Source organism: Zalophus californianus, chromosome 11 (genome assembly GCF_009762305.2).
Source record: "Zalophus californianus isolate mZalCal1 chromosome 11, mZalCal1.pri.v2, whole genome shotgun sequence".
NCBI classification, from domain to species: domain Eukaryota; kingdom Metazoa; phylum Chordata; class Mammalia; order Carnivora; family Otariidae; genus Zalophus; species Zalophus californianus.
Window position 1 is genome coordinate 24,292,503 of NC_045605.1, and position 21,283 is coordinate 24,313,785.

The 21,283-nt window shown below is 41.2% G+C and overlaps 1 protein-coding gene across 1 annotated transcript in view; it reads right to left on the reverse strand.

The window, feature by feature from the left end:
• ETS1 (ETS proto-oncogene 1, transcription factor) overlaps window positions 1-16,494 on the reverse strand; it is a 128,040-nt gene extending 111,546 nt beyond the window's left edge. The window contains exons 1-2 of the mRNA XM_027579154.1: window positions 16,448-16,494; window positions 2,861-2,944 (exon numbers count right to left, since the gene is read on the reverse strand). Coding sequence (XP_027434955.1) covers window positions 2,861-2,929 — 69 coding nt within the window. The 5' untranslated portion in view covers window positions 2,930-2,944; window positions 16,448-16,494. The remainder of the gene's footprint in view (window positions 1-2,860; window positions 2,945-16,447) is intronic.
• Between the last annotated feature and the right edge of the window lie 4,789 nt (window positions 16,495-21,283).

A 21,283-nucleotide genomic window follows, 5' to 3' on the forward strand; every position in this document is an offset into this window, starting at 1 on the left:
AGCATCCTAAGCAGAACCCCTCATAACACGAATATATTCTCACTTGTTTTTCTTTTTTTAAGATTTCCCTCTCTGAAGCAGTAATTTACATGCAGCAAAGACCTGCTTAGACCAATCTGTACACAGAGCGCCATCCTGCCTTCAAACCTGATCTTGGGGCTACTGCCACCAGGGCTTCTCCACCTCAACAGTACTAACATGTGGGGCCGAATAATCCTTTGTTGTGGGAGGGACTGTACTGTGTATTGTGGGATGGCTAGCTACCTCCCTGGCCTCTACCCTCTAAATGCCAGGGGATGCCGCTGCCAACTTCTAACAATTAAAAATATCACCAAATATCCCCCTGGGGGCACAGTCAGCCCAATTAAAAACCCACTGCATTAGTTTTCCTTCCACCCTCAACTTCCCACACCCGAGACAGAGTTTCTTTTCTTCCTTGCCCGGCCTAACCAAATTGGAGCCCAGGGCACCAGGCAGGAGGATGCGGATTATCAGATTAAGTTCCGTGGGTTGACTAGATAGAGAGGCTCCAACAGAAACTGAGAAGACACTGGTATCTGCAGCTTTGACTTTCTTGTCTGGGAAAGTTAATGAAGCTGTGCTCACTCCTTCCCAAAATCTTAGATTGGGATCGAGGGTGTGAGATCTGTTAGTTTTGCTAATGCCAGTGTCCCAAGGTTAGGGTCTGCAGTTTATAGATTCTTTGACTGTTTCTTACTGTGCAGGCTAAGGTTGGAGGTTCTCTGCAGGGGCTGCTTGACTGAGCCTGAGCTCATACAGATGCATTTTATTTATTTGTTTGTTTATTCATGCATTCATCCGTATTAGGGAGATTGTGTAGGTAAAGAAGTTATAGGACTTGCCTGCTTGCATTATGGTTCTGAAAAGTTGCCTAACTAGTCCCAGTGATGGAGAAACTGAGGACCAGAGAGAAGTTAGGAGTGAAAGTGCTGGAACAATAGTTAGCAGTTCTTATGCAAACTTCCACTTTTACCCAAGAGACTCTGAAATTCACAGCAAAAAGGATCCCATACGTTGATAATGCTTTTCAGATATGGCTATTGGGGCTGGGGGTAAATGAGTTCTTTATTTTGCAACCAGTGGAAACCATTTAAAATGCATTAAAACTAGCCAGTGTCTTCAGCTGGGGGTGGGGTCGTTCATTGAAAATATGTACCCAGAGCTTGGTATGGTTTTCTAATTTCATGCATTTTCCAGATACCCTGCCAAGGACTATTTAATATTATACCTATAGTTTGAATACTTGTAATACCATGTATTTCGGTGTATAAAATACAATGCACACAAATTTGCATGGCATTGCTTTTTTGGAGAAGTTATTAATCTTGTTTACTTTGATTACCATACTGGTAAAGATAATTAACATAGGCTGGCTTTTAAATCTATTCTTCTAAGCCAATGACATCTTTTGCCCTGAAATCCCAATACCCTTTATTTGTTTTAGCAGATCTCTATAATATCATTTTTAAGAAAAATTTAATGCAATTTGTGCTGACCTCAGATGATAACCTCTGTGTGAGAAGCAGGAGGAGCCTTTCCCTGGCAACTTTTCTAGCCCCTTCTCTGACCTGCAAGTGCAAGTCTCTGGGCGATTTCTGTTAAGCAAAACTGAGTGACTGCTGGTCTGGACTTGTTGTGTGTGTGTGTGTGTGTGTGTGTGTGTGTGTGTGTGTGTTTCTAAACATATTCTGGTGTTAATTGTACTCTAAACCTTTTCCTGATTCTAACTTTTTTAGAAAAGTGAATGGGGGTTATATGAAAACAACAGTCATTTAAAACAGAAAAAAGCAGGTGTTTCAGAAAAGCCAGTAAAGAGAGTAGTGATAATCACTCCTTGAATGTAGAATAGCTTCTGAGCAATTATTTTTTCAATGCTACAGAAAATTGCAAATACATCAAATCTTTCAAAATACAATTTCAGTGAGCAGGCATGGTTAATTCAAGGATACCAGCGTGAAAAATTCTGCAGAACATCAGGCAGGACAGTCCAAGACCAGAGTCAGAAAAGAGCTCTGATGTCTTGGTGTCTATTTAGACCCATAAATGTACTGGGAAGACTTAACATTAAACTTATCTGTCCATTTCCAGAGTAAGTGAAAAAAGTTCAATGTTTATGTTGGCTTTCTTCATATGAAAACATACAGAATTTAGAATGAATAGTTAATAATACATCAGCTAATATTAAAGTTCATTCCACATTGCCATTGATCGATGATAGCATCATGGGATCGCTCACACAATCAATTTATAAGAAATTCATCTAAACATTTCTACTGATCAACACATAGCTTGGGTGAGGGTCTTCTTCCCTAAGGGCAAGAAACTTTATCTAGTCCTGATTTTAAAGTTCCTTTTACCTCTCTTATTCTGGGATTTATAACATTTTCCTGTAAACTTTCTGTTATATTTCCCAGTTTTAAATTCTGTGATTAGAAGGCTTGTGTTGCTTAGCTTTTACATATGAGGCCCAAAATAAATTTAACTATGTTAAGATAAGCCTAAGGTATATCAATATGTGAAAAATCTTCACCAAGTGAACTGAGCAGTGAAAAATCACCTGGCTTTAACCATTAATCAAGTTTGAGTCATTTTCTCTGAAACTCAAACACACTAAAAAAACCTTTCTCAGCAAATCCATCAGTCTTGGATTTTTACTTTATGTACTGATAAAAAGATAGATGATCTCACAATTTAGCTCCTCCAAAAGATTCCAGGCTGATTCCAAATCTGGAGTCAGGTCTGGGCTTCTCTGTCCAACAGAGGTCAGGATGCCGGAAGCAAGGGGAAGCCAAGAGAGGCAGGGTGGGCAAGGGGAGAGCAGGGAGGGGGCCCCACTTACCGCCATTGCAGGACGTGCAGCTGAATAAGGGGCGGGGCCACTGGCTGCAGAATCCACAAAGTAGCTCATCCTCACTCTCAGCACCTGCGTGGGAGAAAGCCTTCACTGAGCCACTGGATGCACCAGTGTGTGCACTAGAAGCCACAGCGGGTTCGAATCTTAGAACTGGGTGTCTCCTAGGAACCATAGAGCTCACCTCTTCTTTTTTTTTTAATATTTCTTTTTAAGAGGGGAGGAGGGGTAGGAGAGGGAGAGAGGGAGAATCTTAAGCAGACTCCTCGCGAAGCCTGACATGGGACTCAATCTCACAACCCTGAGATCATGACCTGAGCTGAAATCAAGAGTCAGACACCTAGCCGGCTGAGCCACCAAGGTGCCCCTAGAGTTCACCTCTTTATGCTACAGAGAAGGAAACGAGAATTCAGAGAGATGAAATGATGGATCCCGGGCACACAGAGAAAGGGCAGGCCCTTGGCTGCAAAGTTGCAGGGATAGTGCACAGCCTCTGTGAGCTAAAGTCAAGAAGCAGGAAAAGCAACTGCAAAAAGACCCTTTTGTAGGGTTTCTGGACAAGGACCAGGTCTTACGTGTCATTTTCAGTAACATCCCCATCCATCTATCACCCTCCACCCCAACCAGGCCTGACACAAAGCAGGTGCACTCAGCACCCAGGTGTGGCATAAATTTGATAAAAGAGTAAATAAAGAAAGGTCTGGGGGGAAGAAGGATGGAAAAGCCCGACTGAAGAGACACATCAACCAGGACGCTGAGACACAGATAAACAGAGAGAAGCCCTGAAAAAGGAACTGAACATTATTCATCTGGAACAAAAGGAGAAACACTATGAAGTAATTCTTGTCCAGAGCTGTTATCTACACCAAAAATCTGACTGTCAAGAACGCTTGAGGAATGTTCTGGCTGAAGGGATTTTCCAGCTGGCTGTCAGTCATCAGGAAAATCATTTATGTATCAAACATCTCTGTTAATCTAAATGCTTCCAAAAGTGCATTAGTTCACACACTTTAATAAACTCAATATTATATACTGAAAAAAAAAGTCTTTCTCGAGTCATTTAGAAGATTTAGTTCCTAAGCATAGCATTCGAAGGCCAAATTCCTATGGTTAAGAAGTGACATTTTAGGGGCGCCTGGGTGGCTCAGTTGGTTAAGCATCTGCCTTTGGCTCAGGTCATGATCTCAGGGTCCTGAGTTTGAGTCCCACATCAGGTTCCCTGCTCAATGGGGAGTCTGCTTCTCACTCCCCCCTCGGCCCCTCCCCACACTCGTGCTCTTTCTCACTCTCTTTCTCAAATAAATAAATAAAATCTTTAAAAAAAAGGAAGTGACATTTTAGTTTTAACTTGACTGTTTCTGGATTGTACTTGCCTTTTCCTTTATTCTTGCTAATATGTAAAGCTACTGGCACATTTCAAGAAAAAAAAAGAGTATTATACATCCTATGTTCAATTTGTGGTTTTGGTTCACTGTCTTCATTCAGTTGACAGCCAATGAGCATATCTTCCTTCCTATGAAATGTATTTAAACGATATAGTTAAACTGACTCAGCAATATGAAATTATACCAACTAAGGACTACATTCACTTGGCTAATATTGCATGGTTGAGATCAATAAGCTAAAAACAGTCTAAAGACATACCTTAATCCAGAACTGTGCTTATTTTTAACTAAAACTTTACTTTTCTTATGATGCATTTTCTCCAAAACTAAAATGCAGACAAAATAATATTAATTTTTAAAAATAAAATAACTGAGGGTCGCCAGGCTATGTTAATCAAGATGCTGTTCTCTTGTTTTTCAGGGGAATTGATCTCCATTGCAGCAAAATGGCTGCTGGAAGAACCCCCGATTGGTGAAGCTGAAGAGGAGACAAAGATCAAAGTAGGCTAGTCCGAGGATGTTGTTAAAATCTGTATTCGTTAATATCACCTATTTCTCAAAATAATGAGCAGCAATCGCGAGTCAGACTGCGCTGGACACTGAGCATGAATTTAGAATAAGGAACATACAACATAGGTCAACAAAGACTGGTCCTGACCATATATCGTGAAGATAGTCTCAATGAGTTCAATGTTTCCTTCCTACTAAAACATTCCTTACCTTTAATCTTGAAATCGGACACGAAAGTCCTAATGAATCATCATCAATCTGTATATCCCTACTTGAACTTTTTTGATCTACTCATGGATGAGACTTACAAGTTAACAACATGGAGTTTGTCATCCTGAGAACGGATTAACCATGGGTTAGGGTACATTTGGTCTCCCCTCCAGGGCCCTACAGGGCAACCTATACCTTTGGGAAATGTCAGGTTTGGGAGCACCTTTTATGCCGGCCATTCAGCTCTCCGATGCCCTCCGAAAAAGTCCCACGGACCCCCCGAGGCATCACAGACCTCAACCATTCATGCAACAAGCACAGTGAAGGCGTCCCTTGCTAGAAACTTGCTTATCCATTCAGTAAATAGTTACTATGTGCCTGCTATGTGCTAGGCACTCTTCTGGTCATTTGGGACCCACTTGGTAAACAAAGATTCCTGACCTCGTGGACCTTACATTCTCTCTGACTCAGAATAAAGTTGAGAAAGACAGTCTCTATCTTCAGACAGTGGAGAAAACAGACTTACATATGACTATAATATAATGTGACGAGCAGTTTACCAACAATATAGAAAAAAATAAGCGGTCAGTTCTGCTAGGTGTGGGGAATGGGAAATTGTGGAAGATTGCACAGTGTGAGGTGCAACCATGTGGCCATATAAATCATCCCTATACTCCCACAAGCAGCAAAGACCTTTCCTCTTCTGACTTCCTATTTTATTTAGGTATTAGTAAGAAAAAGGACTTTTGGAAGGGGCAGCCTTGTCCTGAAGCCCAGCTCAGGGGCATCAAGAGTTTCAATCAGCCAGCCAGACAACACCCCTCAGAGCAACGTGGATTGGGGAAAGTTTCAGTGGAAATATGTTTTCTCTTTCCAGCTGACAGAGTGAGGGAGGAAACCTAGGGCCCCACATATGGTGGATTCAGTGCGGGGCTATGTTCCTGCGGCTTCGTTAGATGAATGACACTTCCCTTGGGGAAAAGCCCTTCGCCCAGGGAGGAAGCTGAAAAGAGGGAGTTGCCAGGGCACTCAAGGGCTCTCATCTCAGGAAATAACTCTGGGACAGAAATGGATTACTGCTGTATTATTTTTTGGAGAAAGAAAAAAAGAACTCACCCTTTTTCCACTTGTAGATTGTGACACAGAACAGCTGCTTGGGACATAAACCCTTTCAGGAAAAGCAAAAGGAGTGTCTGGGTGATACTTTTTTTTGACTTGTTGGCCAAAGAGAATTCCCTCCCACATAACATGAAACATCAGCTGGACCAACTTTTTTTTTGTGTGTCTTGGCATTATAAATGTTTATTACCTAAGTACAAAACAACTGTGTGATTTAAGATTTACTCCCTAGCCTAGAAGCATCCATAGGCCTGTCAGAATGTAGAAAGTGTTGTGAAAAGCAGAGCTCATTTTTCCTGAATGGGACCAACAATGGCCGAGTAGCAGATAAATGTGTCTGAAGTGACTTGATCCTCGGGATCCTGCCCCGGCCTCCGGGGGCAGTGCTCCTACCTCTCAGGCCTCATGAGTCCCCACGCCCCACTGCACCTCTGCTCCTGAAACGTAGAACTTCTGTTCCCCTAAGCTCCCCAGGCCAGTCCTCGCTTCCCTGCCCTTCTCATGTGACCCCCTCTGATAGAAATGCCCTCCTGTACTCCTGCTCCTTAGCCATCTACCCGCTTCTCCTCCAGCTTTGAGGCTCCTCTCAGAAGTTCTCGCTGCCGGGAACCCCTGAGGCCCTCCCCTTCACCCCAACCAGGGCTAGCTGCCCTTGCGCTGTGTTCCCCGCGTGTGTTTCTATCACGGTGCCTAACGCACTGGTTTATAAACATCTGTTTCTATTTGCCTCTCCCACTAAACCCGGAGCTATTTGAAGGCAGGCACTAGGCCTTTTTCATCTTTGTATCTCCAGACTTTAAGACGGACTAGGCAGCATAAGAGAATTCTTTTTTTTTTTTTAGTGAATAGTAGAATGACTTGGTCTCACAAGACCAAAAATGTAAAGTGGATCAGATGTTCATTTGATTCTCAAATTAGAGAATCTGAATAGATTGCAGAGCTGAATAAAGATCCACTTGAAATAATAGGTGTGGGAGCTCCTGGGTGGGTGGCTCAATCAGTTGAGGGTCCGACTCATGGTTTCAGCTCAGGTGCTCGTGATCTCTGGGTCCTGAGATCGAGTCCCATGAGTCACCACTCAGCAGGGAATCCACTTCCCCTCTCCCTCTGGCCCTCCCCTCTCTCTTGCATGCACACTCTCTCTCTCTCTCTCTCAAATAAATAAATCTTTAAAAAAAAAAAGAAAGGTTTGTTGCATGATCCATTTCTAAGTGTTCACTATTAATGTCACCTTATAACAGAAGTGTTTTCCAGCACCCCATATGACACTTAGCTGCTTGTTGATTGTCTCACCAACAAACAGCCCATTAGAACTTAAGGATTTGGTCCCCGTCTTCACTCCGTACCCCGTGCCTTACACCAGTGCTGGTAGGAGACAGGCACACAGATACTTGGTGACTCGAGGAGTTAAGTTAGAAAACGTGTACATGCCCTTTAACTCGTCTAAGTCCCCCCCCCTTTTTTTTTACAGATGAGGAGAAAGACACAGGCAATGCTGTAAACGGGCCAGGCTGAGATCTGACTCTAGGACTTCAGCCACCTTCTCCTGGGCTTCTCTCTCCTCATTCTCCTCAATTTTCCAGATAAAAATGCTCAATCCGTGCAGAGGACAAAAAAAGATAACAATTTGGTTTATGTGGGTGTATCAGTCCAGTAATGGACTTCGAATAGTTTTCTGTGGGACTCTGGGGAGAGCTCTAGCCTTCGTAAAGCATGCTACCCACGGACTGTTTCTGGACCTTCCACCCTCTGCAAGCCTAGTGACAGGGCCTGACCTGCAGGTTGATGCTGCCTTTCACCCAGATCCCTCCAGGGCAGGGTGAGGGATGCCCAGGGTGCAAGGAGGCTGGGGAGGAGCAGGGGTATGTCAGGCCAAGGCAGCAGGAAATCCCAAAGAGACGAGGCCTTCATGAAGGCTGAATCCAGTTCACATCAACCCTGCCCCTGCTTGGCTGCATTTCTGCATGAGCACTGTGACATCACTGTTTTTCATTTTGGGTTCTGGGCTCGTCAAGGAAACACTATGCCTTTAGGGAAATAGCAAACTACACTTAAATGCTTTTTTTTTCTTTCGAAAATGATTGTTTTTGGCAAAATAACATACATTTATGGAAGAAATTACAATAAAAACACAGAAATGTCTAAAAGGAATGCCAGAATCACCCAAAATCCCACCATCTAGAGGTAATTGTCCTAATACGCTGTTCAACATTCCTCTGGGTCCTTTTTAGTGTCTTTTCGAATGTAGATATAACATATACATAGGATCATAATTTTATCTTCGTGATATAATTCTCTGCATGCTATTTTGTTATCTGCTTTTTTCATTGACATTTGACATATGCTACGAACATTTTTCTATGTCAAGAAATATAGCTCTACATACCAAAGTTATGGCTGTTGAGCATTGTATTTTATGTATGCATATTCTTTTCTTAATGAGCCTCTTATTACCGTAAATTAAATTGTCCCCAATTCCTTGTCATGATAAAAGTTCTTAAAATATTTTCTCTTGTCATTAACTACCTACAAGTGGTATTGTTGGAACAAGGAATGTGTACCAACTGCCTTCCATAATAGAGAAGCGAAAATTATACAGCCACCAACAACGGCATTGTGTTCTAACTTTGACCTTACACTCCAGTCTTCCCATTAACTTCATAGGTCAGGAATCATGGCTACAATCTATGCTAGATATAAAGATGGCACGTGGAGGATTCAAAATTGGAGTAAAGCTATGATACATAGGTAATGTAGATAATTTGCTATGCAAAAATTAAATAGATTTGCAACTAGGACTTCTCCTAATATCAAGAATTTAGGATTCCCATTAATTTGTATTAAAAAGACACCGTTTTGGCCTAGAATGCAGGAGAAAAAGAATTTGACTTCCAAAAGGACTATCCATTCAAAGAAAAGTGACAGAACCTTTGCCAAACTAAAGACATTGCCATCCATGTCCTCAAGGCAACACCTTGAATCTCCAATGAATAGTTTGAATTTCTTCTTTATGAATGCCATGAAAATCTGTTCTTAAAGACTCAGAGTGAGCACTACCTCTTTGGGAAGTTTTTCCTGAACCTCCTAGGCAGTTAGATGGGCACCCTCAACCCTCCTCCATGGGACTCACTGTAACAATATGCCTACTTTGGTATTTGGTATTTGGTTCAGAGTACTTCCTGTATAGATGTCTGTTTCTGCTCCCGAATCCTGAGTTGCTTGAGAGTAGGGACTGCCTTTTTATACCCTACATAGTAGACATGCAACAGGTTTGTTGACTGAATGAGAGAACCTGTCCATGAAATAGAGTTAGATTGTGCAACAGTATGTCTCATGGTCTGAGTATATCCAGGAGAGTGAAGATATCTCTAGAACAAAAAAATGATCCATCACCTGTGATGATGTCCGTCCATAGGCAACACTAAGATTAGACTTCTTTAATGTTAACTACAAGCAGAATCGTATTTTTCTTTTTTTAAAAAAGATTTTATTTATTTATTTGAGAGAGAGCAAGCGAGAGAGCAGGAGTGAGAGGTGAGGATGGGAGGCAGAAGCAGACTCCCCACTGAGCAGGGAGCCTGACACGGGGCTCCGTTCAGGGACTCCAGGATCATGATCTGAGCGGTAAGGCAGACACTTAACCAACTGAGCCACCCAGATGCCCCAGAATCATATTTTTCTTTAAACTAATGAATGCGTCAGATTGACAAGTTTATCTATTATATCATTCTCTTAACTCTCATGAGTAGTTCATTGGTAATTTTCCAGTCATTTGAGTAGATCTCTCCTTTGATCTGCAGTGTAACAAAAGCTACCAAGTTCAATTCCCCCAAGAACTCAAATTTAAGCATATTTAGACAGTTTCCCAAGGAAACTTTGTGGTTGCAATAAAGAGAAAAGAGAAATAGTTCGAAGAATTGGAGATAGCTTCTCTTCCTCACTCCTAAATCTTTAAGAACTTTGTTTTCTTGACTGGGTATTTCAACATTACAGTAGTAAACATTCCTTCTTATTTTAAGTAGCCAACCCTGACCCATAAAGGCAGTGTTCTGATTTATGTGCTATTGCCTTCTGTGTCTTAAACTAAACGCGGCACCTTCACTAAATTCACAAAGCAGCCACTTAGGGTACAGCTAACATCACAGTCTTACTTCTCCCCTGCTTCACTGATAATTAGTGCTCCAAGCCTTACTTGAATAGAGGCATGAACATGACTCATAGCCATCTCCTATTTCTCTAAACCACCCCCATCTCCTAACTAAAGCATAACACTTTCAAGTTCTGTACAAATTGACATAGCTCAACCAATCTTTCTTGGAAGACTAAAAATACACTTATGTTATACTATTACAAGAGTATATTGCTTTGCCCTTCCTCAAGGAGTAACTCGTTAATATGTCCTGAAAAAGAGAGAGAATATAAGATGGTTTTAGTCTGCTGTACCATAGCAATTAGGAAATTAGGAGTACCTCGTAGACTATTTTATGTTTCCTCATCATGGAAACAAATCCTTCCCAGTCACACTGTTGGAATGGCATTGTGAACAGTGGGCAGAATGGAGTTGCTTCTCATAAACATCAAGGGAATACGTTAAAACCTGCCTGTTCTTAAATGAGAGGAATTTTATGACCACGATGTCAATCCTAATCTCTGAAACTTAGCAGAAACTAGCACTCTACTTTTTCTAGTCAATCAGGCTTCATGTGGGAGCATCCTCTGGAAGACTGAAGGTAACATTCAGTACACTGTTTTACAGTAAAAGTGCCCACAGCCTCGTCTCCAAATGTCATTCCTCAAATCCTATATTTAACCATGAAATTCAGCAAATGATCACAGTTGGCCACCATGCACATTGTGGTTACTATGAAGAACTGAACAGATAAATTAAAATTGTTTTTTACTAAGAAACTAGAAACAAAAAAAAATGTAAGCTAGAGAAATGACATTAAGTACTCTGCTTCACAATGACGGATATGGCAGAGGTCATGGTATATGAGATTCTTGGCCAAGTTGAATCCAAAGAAGGTCTGCAAGACTAAAAATGTCACCTCTAACCCGATGGATGCTGCCCAAGAAATCCCAAAAGAGCCTAGAATTTTAAATAATTACTTTTCAACTCACAGCGTGTGGAGCACGTTGGATATAATCTAGAATTTAGATATGGTTCGGGATCCTAAGAAGCTCTCAACAAAACCGAAAGACATCATGAACAGAGGTAGATACTAAGAGAACATGAAAGGGGAACAGGATAGATTTGAATAATGCCCTTTTCAAACTGAACCAAAGGACACCAGCTGCCTTAGATCTCTCAAATCCGGCAAGCAACTTCTTGGACTATGTCCGATTATGATTTTCATGGTGTTGTTTCATTTGTTTTACTGCCCAAATTGTAAGGTTCAGATTTCTGGATATAATGTTAAACAGCTTGCTGCCCCTCTTATAGAAAGAGGGATTTTGCAAAGTCAGTCAATTTTGGAGTTGGAAAAGAGCCATCAAGCCTGCCATTTTTTTTTCTTGGAATACACTGGGCTCAGAGAGGTTAAGTGTTAACCAGCAATAAAGAGCTCTGGAGTTACAGACTGTGGGTTAACCTGCAGCTCCTTACTGAGCATATGGCCACGGGCAAGTTTCTTAACCTCACAAAGTCTTAGTGTCCTCAACAATAAATTGGAGGTAATAACACCCATCCTTTCAGGATCACTGAGAAAGGCTGGATAAAATAAATGTGCTTAGCAGAGTGCTTTACACATGATAAAATGGTCAACAAATAGTGGTCATTATTTATTGCTATTTTGTCACAGAGCTTGGCATTAGTAAGCATTCATGCATTCATAGTCATAGTGGGTTTTATTAATTATTATTTTCAGTGCCCAAAACAGCAGAAGCTATTCATTCAGGTATTAGAGCTAGAACCCAGATGGCCTAAATCCCTTGTCTCTTTTTCTAAAGGACTTGCATTTAAATAATCAGAAAAGGATTCTCTTCCGTAAGCAGGGGTTGAGTAGGCATTAGTCAAGAATTTCACTGGAGAAAAGAACCACAATTTCTGTTGAATGGTAGTCTATTTGTACCATTGTTATGCATAAAACCAAGAAGTAAGCATTTTTCTTACAGTGAGGAGCAAACCCATTGAAAGATTGCATGGCACATAGAGGGAAATATTGTAGCCTTTCTCGAGTTAAACCAACATCTTTTTGATATAAATGTCTATCTTTTGTGGAATAACACTTCAGCAACTAGATACAAACATAAGGAAGTAGTAAGCTGCTACGGAAAATACTGCAAGAGTTTTTGCTTGTTCGCGTTTTTCATTTTTTGTGTGTTTTGGCTTTTTTTTCTTTAGAGCCACACTTCCCCAACTGATTTGCATAGGAATCACCTGGGAATGGTGTTACAATGCAAAGCCTGAGTCAGCAGTCTGAGGTACAGCCAGAGGACGATCTGCATTTCCAGCAAGATCCCACATGATGCTGATGCTGCGACTCAGAGGACCTCACTTTGAGGAACAAAGAAGCGTCTGGACAAACTTGGTTAAATTCATGAGTGATTACAAGGCAGGTGTTCAGGAGGCAAAGCCCACTGAGGACCAGGCAAGAAGACATCTGTGGCACAGGCTGAGCAGAAGTTTGATTTTTTATCTTAGCTACAATCCAAGCCTGACCAGGGGAACCTGCAGCTCAGGACCTGCCCGTGCCTCTCAAGCCACGTGCCTGAGGATGGCCGCATTTGACAAGGCTTCTTGCCTTTCCTAGGAACTTGTGGTCTTAGCCTCTAATGTCAAGAAACTGGCATTGCTGTTTCTCCCCATTGACTGGAACCCTTGTGGATTAAAAAGCTCACTGGGAGCACCAAAAGATGATCAAGGAAAATAATTTTCATTATATTTTTCACAATTTTAAATGACCTAAAACTTGGAAACTCTCTGATTTGTGTTTTGCAACTTCCGATGCATTGGAGATGATTTCAAAATGAAAAGTTCAAAAAATGTAAATGCAAAAAAAAAAAAGGCTAAAATTCTGGGGGGTTCTACTTTTCCACATCGCTTGAAAATTTCTAGATTTTATTTCCCCCATTGAGAGTATTTTCTTGACATCTTCACTAAGAGGTTGCTTCTTGACTCTCCTTCTAGTAAGTACTCTCCCAGGCTTCTCCTCTAAGGTCTTGAGACAGCGGCAGCCCTTGGTCAACTGGAATATCAAATCTATCCTCTTCTATGAGAAACGAAATTGATCAGAAATAGATTTCACTCCCTGCTCTAGACACGATTTCTTGCTATCTGAAGTCCCAAAACACTCATAGATTGTGTCACATAGCTTAGCACTTACATGGTCTTTTATTTTCAACCTCTTTTCAGGTAAGATCTTGTGTTCTAAAATAAAATTATGTTGATTTTAAAATGGAACTCCCATTATTATTCTTTCTGTATCTGTCACATCACCCAACACAAGGCTGGAGACAGCTCAGAAATTCAGTTAATATTGGTCACAAGAGACACTGGAGGAGAGCTATGCTGATCTAGTCAACCGGATCTTGTAACTTTTCTACACAGTGAGTATCTCTCTGACGATGGTTGATTCACAGATCCCCCTTTGGAAAAGAGGACTATTCCACAGTACCCTCCCAAATAAGAGTAAATCATGAGTCAAAGCAGAAGAATCCAGACTAAACTCGTGTAAGTATCTGAAAGCTACAAAGGTTCCTTTGAGATCCAATGCCAGCCCCAAGGCATGGACTCACAGCCCCTGGGTTCTAATCAGGTCCCACCTCTAAACTGGTCATATTACCAAGCCTCCATGTCTTCATCTGTTAAATGGGAGTAACAAGAGTGCCCACCTCAAAGACTTCGATGTGGGTTAAATGAAGTGGTCTGTGCAAAGCACTCAGCAAGGGCCCCGGAGCATGCTAAGTGCTCGATAAATATTAGGAATTATTATCCTCCAGAGGTAAAGTGGAGGAAACTAGGTGTGATACCCGGAGAATCACCAAGATTAAAAGGTGGAGTTCCCTAAAGCTACATTTTCAGTAGAGCAGGGACAAAGGAGATGAAGAGACATAAAATGAGTTGTTTTCATATCTGAGTTTCCCCAGGATTGAATACTCACAAATTTTGCCTCCCATGCCACTAAATTGCTGCCTACCACATTTAGTTTGCTCAAATACTAAATACTTTTTAATTTCCATATAGAAAGAAAGAAAGCTGGGAGTGTGGAGGGTGTCCCAGCTTCTGAGATGTAACCCTTCCTTCTGCTGCTTGATGCAGAAATGGGAATTTTCAATGGGTAAGTAGAAAAGGAGAGTTTCTGTGGAAAACAGATCTGTTCATCAATGAATAAAATCAGGAGGTACGGCAGAATGGGAATTATCGATGAGAAATTCAGTGGTACACTGAGGCTCTGGGTGTAATCAAAGAGAAGAATGTCAGGGCTAATCATTTGTTTCCCCACCATGTGTCTGTCTTCTGCCTCACCCTCCCCAAGGGATCTGCCCCCACACAACCAATTTGTTACAATATTACTTCAGACCGTCCCTCAACAGGATTGGCACTTTTATTCTTTATGCTGTTTACTCATCTTTATGGAATAGGTGGGGCGCAAATCATCGTTCACATTTTAGGAACAGTCAGGTTAAATACCTGTTCTCAGTTACTAAGCCAGTCTCTAATGGGACCCAAATGCACATCCACTTTCTCGATGCCAAATCCAGCGGCTGGTTCCAGTTCTGACCCCACTCGCCTTTGAACGTCATTGTAATCTGAGGCAGGCAATTGGCCCAGGTCCATGCTCTCAACCAGCGCTCCAGGGCCACAGATTACCAGGTGTTGAAGGATGACACCTTTAACCTACCTTCTTCCAGGATCTACTCTTGGACCTCGTGGCCCCTCTACCCACTAGCACATCGGTTTAAGGAGCCTGGAAGCAAAGGTGCCCTTCTGTAATCAGACTCTCTGCCTCCCTCCTCCTCAGCAGCGGAACCAGGACGGAAGAGGCTGTGAGGCTGCTTTTGAATGTTTGTTTTTTCACTACTGAGTTGGCAAGGATGGAAGTTGTTGATTTACAATTAGAAGCAGCATGCTTCTTCAAATATTAATATTAATAACTACAATACTGAACACATGAAAAGGGCTTTTCATCTTCAAAGCACTTTGCAGACATTAACTCATTAGCTGTCCCTTCCCTCCATTCAGGAGCAACAACAGGTAAGTAAGAATCTCATCAGCAACAGGGGCCACCCAGCAAACCCTCCACGCATAGCCCCTGCCTGCAGAAACAAAGGGTTTTCTTTTTAGATAAAAAGGAGACGACGCAATCCAGAGCCACAACCGATGAAGAGTCAAAATGTCAGTCATTTTACAAATCAAATGGAATTGTCAGAGTTATCATTTTAGAATCTGTTTTTCCTGTTGTTTAGCAGATATCTCTCTTTTCTGTTGCCCAGCAATGGTATGAAATAAGGGGGGAAATGGCTTAAAAAAAACTTACCCAAAAAGTAGTAAGGAAAAGCTACAAGTGAATGCCTTGATCTCAATACCCCAGAATTTTTTGAACAGTTCGTCCATGTATAATGCTACTTTAAAAGGTGGGATAACAGGGGCTTGTTAAAGCAGCGGAGAAGCCACAAAGTGGCATTACAGGAGAAAAAAAAAATCACCGAATGGAGGGGGATGTCCACACCCCCTGCTGTTCAGCTACAGTGCCACTGAAGTCTGGCTCTGCGGGGGAGAGAAGAAATACCCCCGTGACTTTGAGCCTCTCCCTGTCTCAGCTACAGCCCCCCAAAACAGGTAGAATATTGGAGGAGTAGGAGTCACAAAACAGGGAAAAGCACCCAAAAAAATACAAAAAAAAAAAAAATTGGCTACTTTGGCTTGCAAGACTCAAACCTGTAGCAATTTCCTCTCTATAAAAATTCATTAAGGGGCTGGGCAAAAAAAAGGAAAGCAATAGCCTTGCTAGGAGTGAAAGAGGAAAAAAAAGGAATTTCTATGTTTAACTACAGCTTTATTTCTTTGGAACTGCTCCAATATGTGAGGAAAATTCAGAGTTTCTGACAAGTAATCTGCGAGTCTCTAAAACGTGTATGATTTTGCTTTTATAAAGCAGGGAAAAGAGTGAAACACTCTTGATTTCAGACTATTTTAAGAATGTTAAGAAGTATTTTTGAAATTGTTATTAAGTAATTGAATGGAATATACAGAAAAATGTGAAAAGAGAAAGAGAAAACCCGCCTGTATCCTGAAAGTCCCCATCAATTTACTGTTTAATCCCCCAGGATGAAACACACACACACAAAAAAAAAAGGGGGGGGAAAGAGAAATAGCAAAGTTTTAGGCAGAAACTCACACTTCACTTACTACTTTGCCGGAGAGCCTGGGTGAAGAAAAGGTCCTGAGTGAGCCTCCCTCAGTGTCTGTGGTCTCTTTCCAACTACCTGCGGGAATGCTCCGCTGGATGGCTATAGAGGATGCAAAGACCATAATGTTTCTAATAGAGCTGCCTCCTTAAATTGGGGGGTGTGGTCAAGACCGGGAAAGCTGGGAAAAAAGGCCATGCGCCCTAGTCCCTGACACCGTGGAGGCAAGCCACCAGGACAGGCTCTTTGGTCTAGGTGGAAAAGCAAATGTTGTTACCGGCTGGAGTAACACTAAATCACACCTTATTTTCTATCCTTCAAATTATCCTTCAATTAAATATAACTCAGCCATGGAGAGTAATGAGGAGGGAGATGAGCCGAAAGGAACTAGCTCTGTGGGATAACGTGTCTCATCCTCTGTTGATGCATTAGATTTACTTTCTACTGAATATGTGAATATTCATGGATTCAATGGAGTCCTATTTAACCTAGGCAAGGGGTCTGGAGAGTCAAAGCCTGATGTAGAATCAGGTCCCACAAGGCTGTCAGAAAGCAGGATATCTACCAACCAGTCACCTGCTCAGGCTTTTTATTTATCTCTGTTAACCTGATGTGAAATGCGGTATTTCCTAAGGAGAAGAAAATAATTATATGGAACAGAGCTGACCAAATAGAGCCTTGGAAATTCTTTAAAATAAAGTTAAAATACCCTAGTCATGTAAGTCTGGCCTTAGGTGATGTCTAAAATAGATTAGTTTCAGTGGCCCTGACTCTGACACAGCAATTAAAAGACAGAAATGTTCATATACTTCCCATTTAGAGAAAACGTGAGCAATGTGAAAATCATACATTTGTTTTAGATGAAAACATACAGCATCTTTTATTCACATATTCAGAACCACGATAAACAATGTTACATTCATGTAACATCATTTCTATGAATATGGTTATTTTGTTAGAGAATTTTTTTTGAAAAGTCATTATTTGGCTGCCTAATTTAAGACTTTTATGCTAAAAGATTGCTTTTTTTTTTTGAGGAATAGATGGGAGTTAGGATTTGTCATAGTTGGCTCCTTTCCCCTTCTAATGAAGTCACAAATGCTTAACTTGGAAAGTCTATGAAAATCTAATAAACGTCACTCAGAGCAACGTCGTCATTATCCTTCACTATATAAAGTTAGCAGTGCAGTTAAGATGGTGCTGTAATTGAAACAGGATTTTACTGCTCATCTTTTGCCTATGCACTTTAATATGGCTTCGAAGAAAGGAAGACATGGTGCCATTGGTGCAGTTTTGTTTAATAAATGTCTATGCCAAGCACTGTGCTAGACGCTAGAAAAATAACAAGTTTGCACTGTCGTGGAAAGAGAGACCTAAATCAACCATTGCAATACAGTGCAATGCATGCTATTTAAAAAGCTCATCGTCAATTAAACCAATTGCAACTAATTGTAATTGTATTTAATATGTTTGCAAGAGACTTGAAGAAATGCAGAGACGACTTGAATTCTTGTCCTCCAAAGGGGTACAGTGTGATTATTAAGAAGTTCCAGAGTTGGACGTTGTCTACATAAGGGTTCATACAGACAGCAAGCCTTTAGGACCTTAGCTCCAACCTCTTCCACTACCTGTCATGGTGAGAAAGAGCATAAGCTAGAAATCTGAATGGTGCCAAATAAGTTACCACTGTTGTAAGTTGCCAGGAGAATGCCCAAGAAAGCAGGAAGTGTTGTTTAAAATAGTATTTTCTAAAATGCAGCATTAGATCGGTATCCACGTACAATAAATGAATAAAGTTGAATCCTTATCTTACACCATATACAAAAATTAACTCAAAATGGATCAAAGACCTAAACATAAGAGCTAAAACTATAAAATTCTTAAAAGAAAACATAGGGGGAAACTTCATGACATTGGATTTGGCAACGATTTATTGGATAGGACACCAAAAGCCCAGGCAATAAAAACAAAAATAGGTAAGTTGGAATTCACTAAAATTAAAGCCTTTTGTGCTTCTAAGGACACTATTAAGAAAGTGAAAAGGCAACCCACAGAATGGAAAAAACATATTTGCAAATCCCTGCTAAGGAATTAATATTCAGGATACATAAGAACTCCAAACAAAACAAATAACCCCATTACAGAATGGGTAAAGGACTTGAATAGACATTTGGGCAAAGATATACAAATGACCAATAAGCACATGAAGAGATGGTCCACATCACTCATCATCAGGGAAATGTAAATCAAAATCACAATGAGACACCATTTCACACCTATTAGGACAGCTCTTATCCAAAACAAAAAACAAACGAACAAACAAACAAACAAACAACAACAACAAAAAAAAAAAACAGCACTAGAAAAGAACAAGTGTCCGTCAGGATGTGGAGAAATTGGAACACTTCCACAAATCCTGGTGAGAACATAAAACCGGTATGCCCACTATGGAAAACAGTATGGTGATTCCTCCTAAAATTAAACATAGAATCATCATAGGATTCAGAATTCATTTCTAAGTATACAGCCCAAAGAATCGAAAGCAGGGACTCAAGCAGCTATTTGTACACCAAGGTTCACGGTAGCATTATTGACAATAGCCAAAATGTGGAAACCACCCAAATGTCCATCAAGACATGAATGTATAAACACAATGTGGTAGATAAGAACAATGGAATATTATTCAGCTTTAGAAAAATGAGATTCTGACACATACTAGAACCTGGATAAACCTTAAGGATAGAATGTTAGACAAAATAAACCAGACCCAAAAAGACAAATATTGTATGATTCTACTTCTATGAGATACCTAAAATAATAAAATTCTTAGGGACAGAAAGTAGAATGAGGTCAGCAGGGTCAGAGGGGAGTGGGAAATGGGGAGTTAGTGTTTAATGGGGACAGGGTTTCAGTTTAGGATGATGAAAAGTTCTGGACATGCATGGGGGTGGTCATTACTTAAAGCCACTGAAATATACATTTAAGATGGTTAAAATGGTGGGGTGCCCACTGGCTCAGTCGGTAGAGCACGTGATTCTTGATCTTGGTGTTGTAAGCTCAAGGCCCACATTGGGTGTAGAGAGTCCTTAAAAATAAAACCTTTTAAACAAGAGATGGTTAAGTGATAAATTTTATATTATGTGTATCATACTAAAGTTTATTTTTTAAAGATTTTATTTATTTAATTACTTGACAGAGAGAGAGTGAGAGAGCATAAGCCCGGGGGAGTGGCCGAGAGAGAGGGAGAAGCAGGCTCCCTGATGAGCTGGGAGCTGGACTCGAGGTTAGATCTCAGGACCCCAAGATCATAACCTGAGCCTAAGAAAGATGCTTAATCCAACTGAGCCACCCAGGTGCCCCTATAATAAAGTTAAAAAAAAATAATACACCACCCTGATGAAGAAAACATAGAACTCCAGGGTAAATTAGGCCATCCACAGAAGGAATGCTTTCTGATCCACATGGATGGTATGGGGCAAAAGAGAATGATCCTCCAAAGGAAGAGGGTATGCACTCGTAGCAGCATGGAACCTCCCTTCCCTAACAGAGCCCCTCAGTCAAGTCATCTGTCAAAGAGGGGATAATATGCCAGCCCAATTTCATGAGGTTGTTGAGGCTACTATATAATTGGATGATCGGGGGGCACTTGGGTGGCTCAGTCGTTAGGCGTCTGCCTTTGGCTCAGGTTATGATCCCAGGGTCCTGGGATCGAGCCCCACGTTGGGTCCCCGCTCTGTGGGAAGCCTGCTTCTCCCTCTCCCTCTCCCCCTTCTTGTGTTCCCTCTCTCGCTGTGTCTCTCTCTGTCAGATAAATAAATTGGATGATCGGGTATAAACAGTTAACTGCAAAAGGCAAAGCTGGTTGTTCTTTTCCATGCTATTTGATATCAAATTCTATGGAGAAGGACCTCAGGGAAGATAACTATATATTTCAAGATGCTCAAGAAAAAAAATTAAAAACCCAGTTACCTAGAGGACATATATATCTTTGGGCTCCCATGTGAAAGAGTAGGTTGAAAGAATTGTTTGCTTCTCTGAATATCTGCACAGCCCAGCCTGAAGAATGGTAGTTTCAATAGAGTTTAGGCACATTTGGAATAGAGCCTGAATGAATTTCTAGAATAATTACCACCAAGCAATTTGCTGCTCTTAAACGTGAAGAAATCTTTTTCCTTTTCTCAGCATAACAAATGACATTGCAAGTTAATATTTCCTAAGAGGAAAAAATGAAGATGAATTCCCAGAATCTTAGTCTTGCAAGGGTGCTCAACCCTTCCACAGGTGGTGAGGGGCAGAGGGAGAGGGAGAGAACGAGGGAGAGAAGCAGACTCCCCACTGAGCGCAGAGCCTCCACATGGGGCTCGATCTTGCAACCCTGAGATCAGGACCTGAGCCGAAACCAAGAGTCAAATGCTTAACCAACTACGCCACCCAGGCGCCCCAGCAATCCATATTTTAAACCTCTGTCTGCACACAAAACAAGTTTAAACTCAGCAATGGCATTAAATTTAATGAGAAACAAAGCAAAATCGTCATTTATTGCATTGTAAATGCTACCTCTTTTCTCCTTCCATCTCACTGAAAAAAACCTCTGATGTTTCAGAAGACTCCATATATGCAGGAAAACAGCATCTAAACAAATTATCAAAACTGAGTGGAGGTAAAATCCAGATACCGTTACAAGTTCAGTTGTCACCAAATATCAGAGGGGCCCCAGAAGATAAGATGAAAGGAGAACAAGGAACAGAGAACCTTTGTCTATTCACGCTCCAGCTCTGGAACTTCTTATCCTGTACTTTGTAATGAATCTATCTCCTTTCCGTGATCAAAAGCCAAG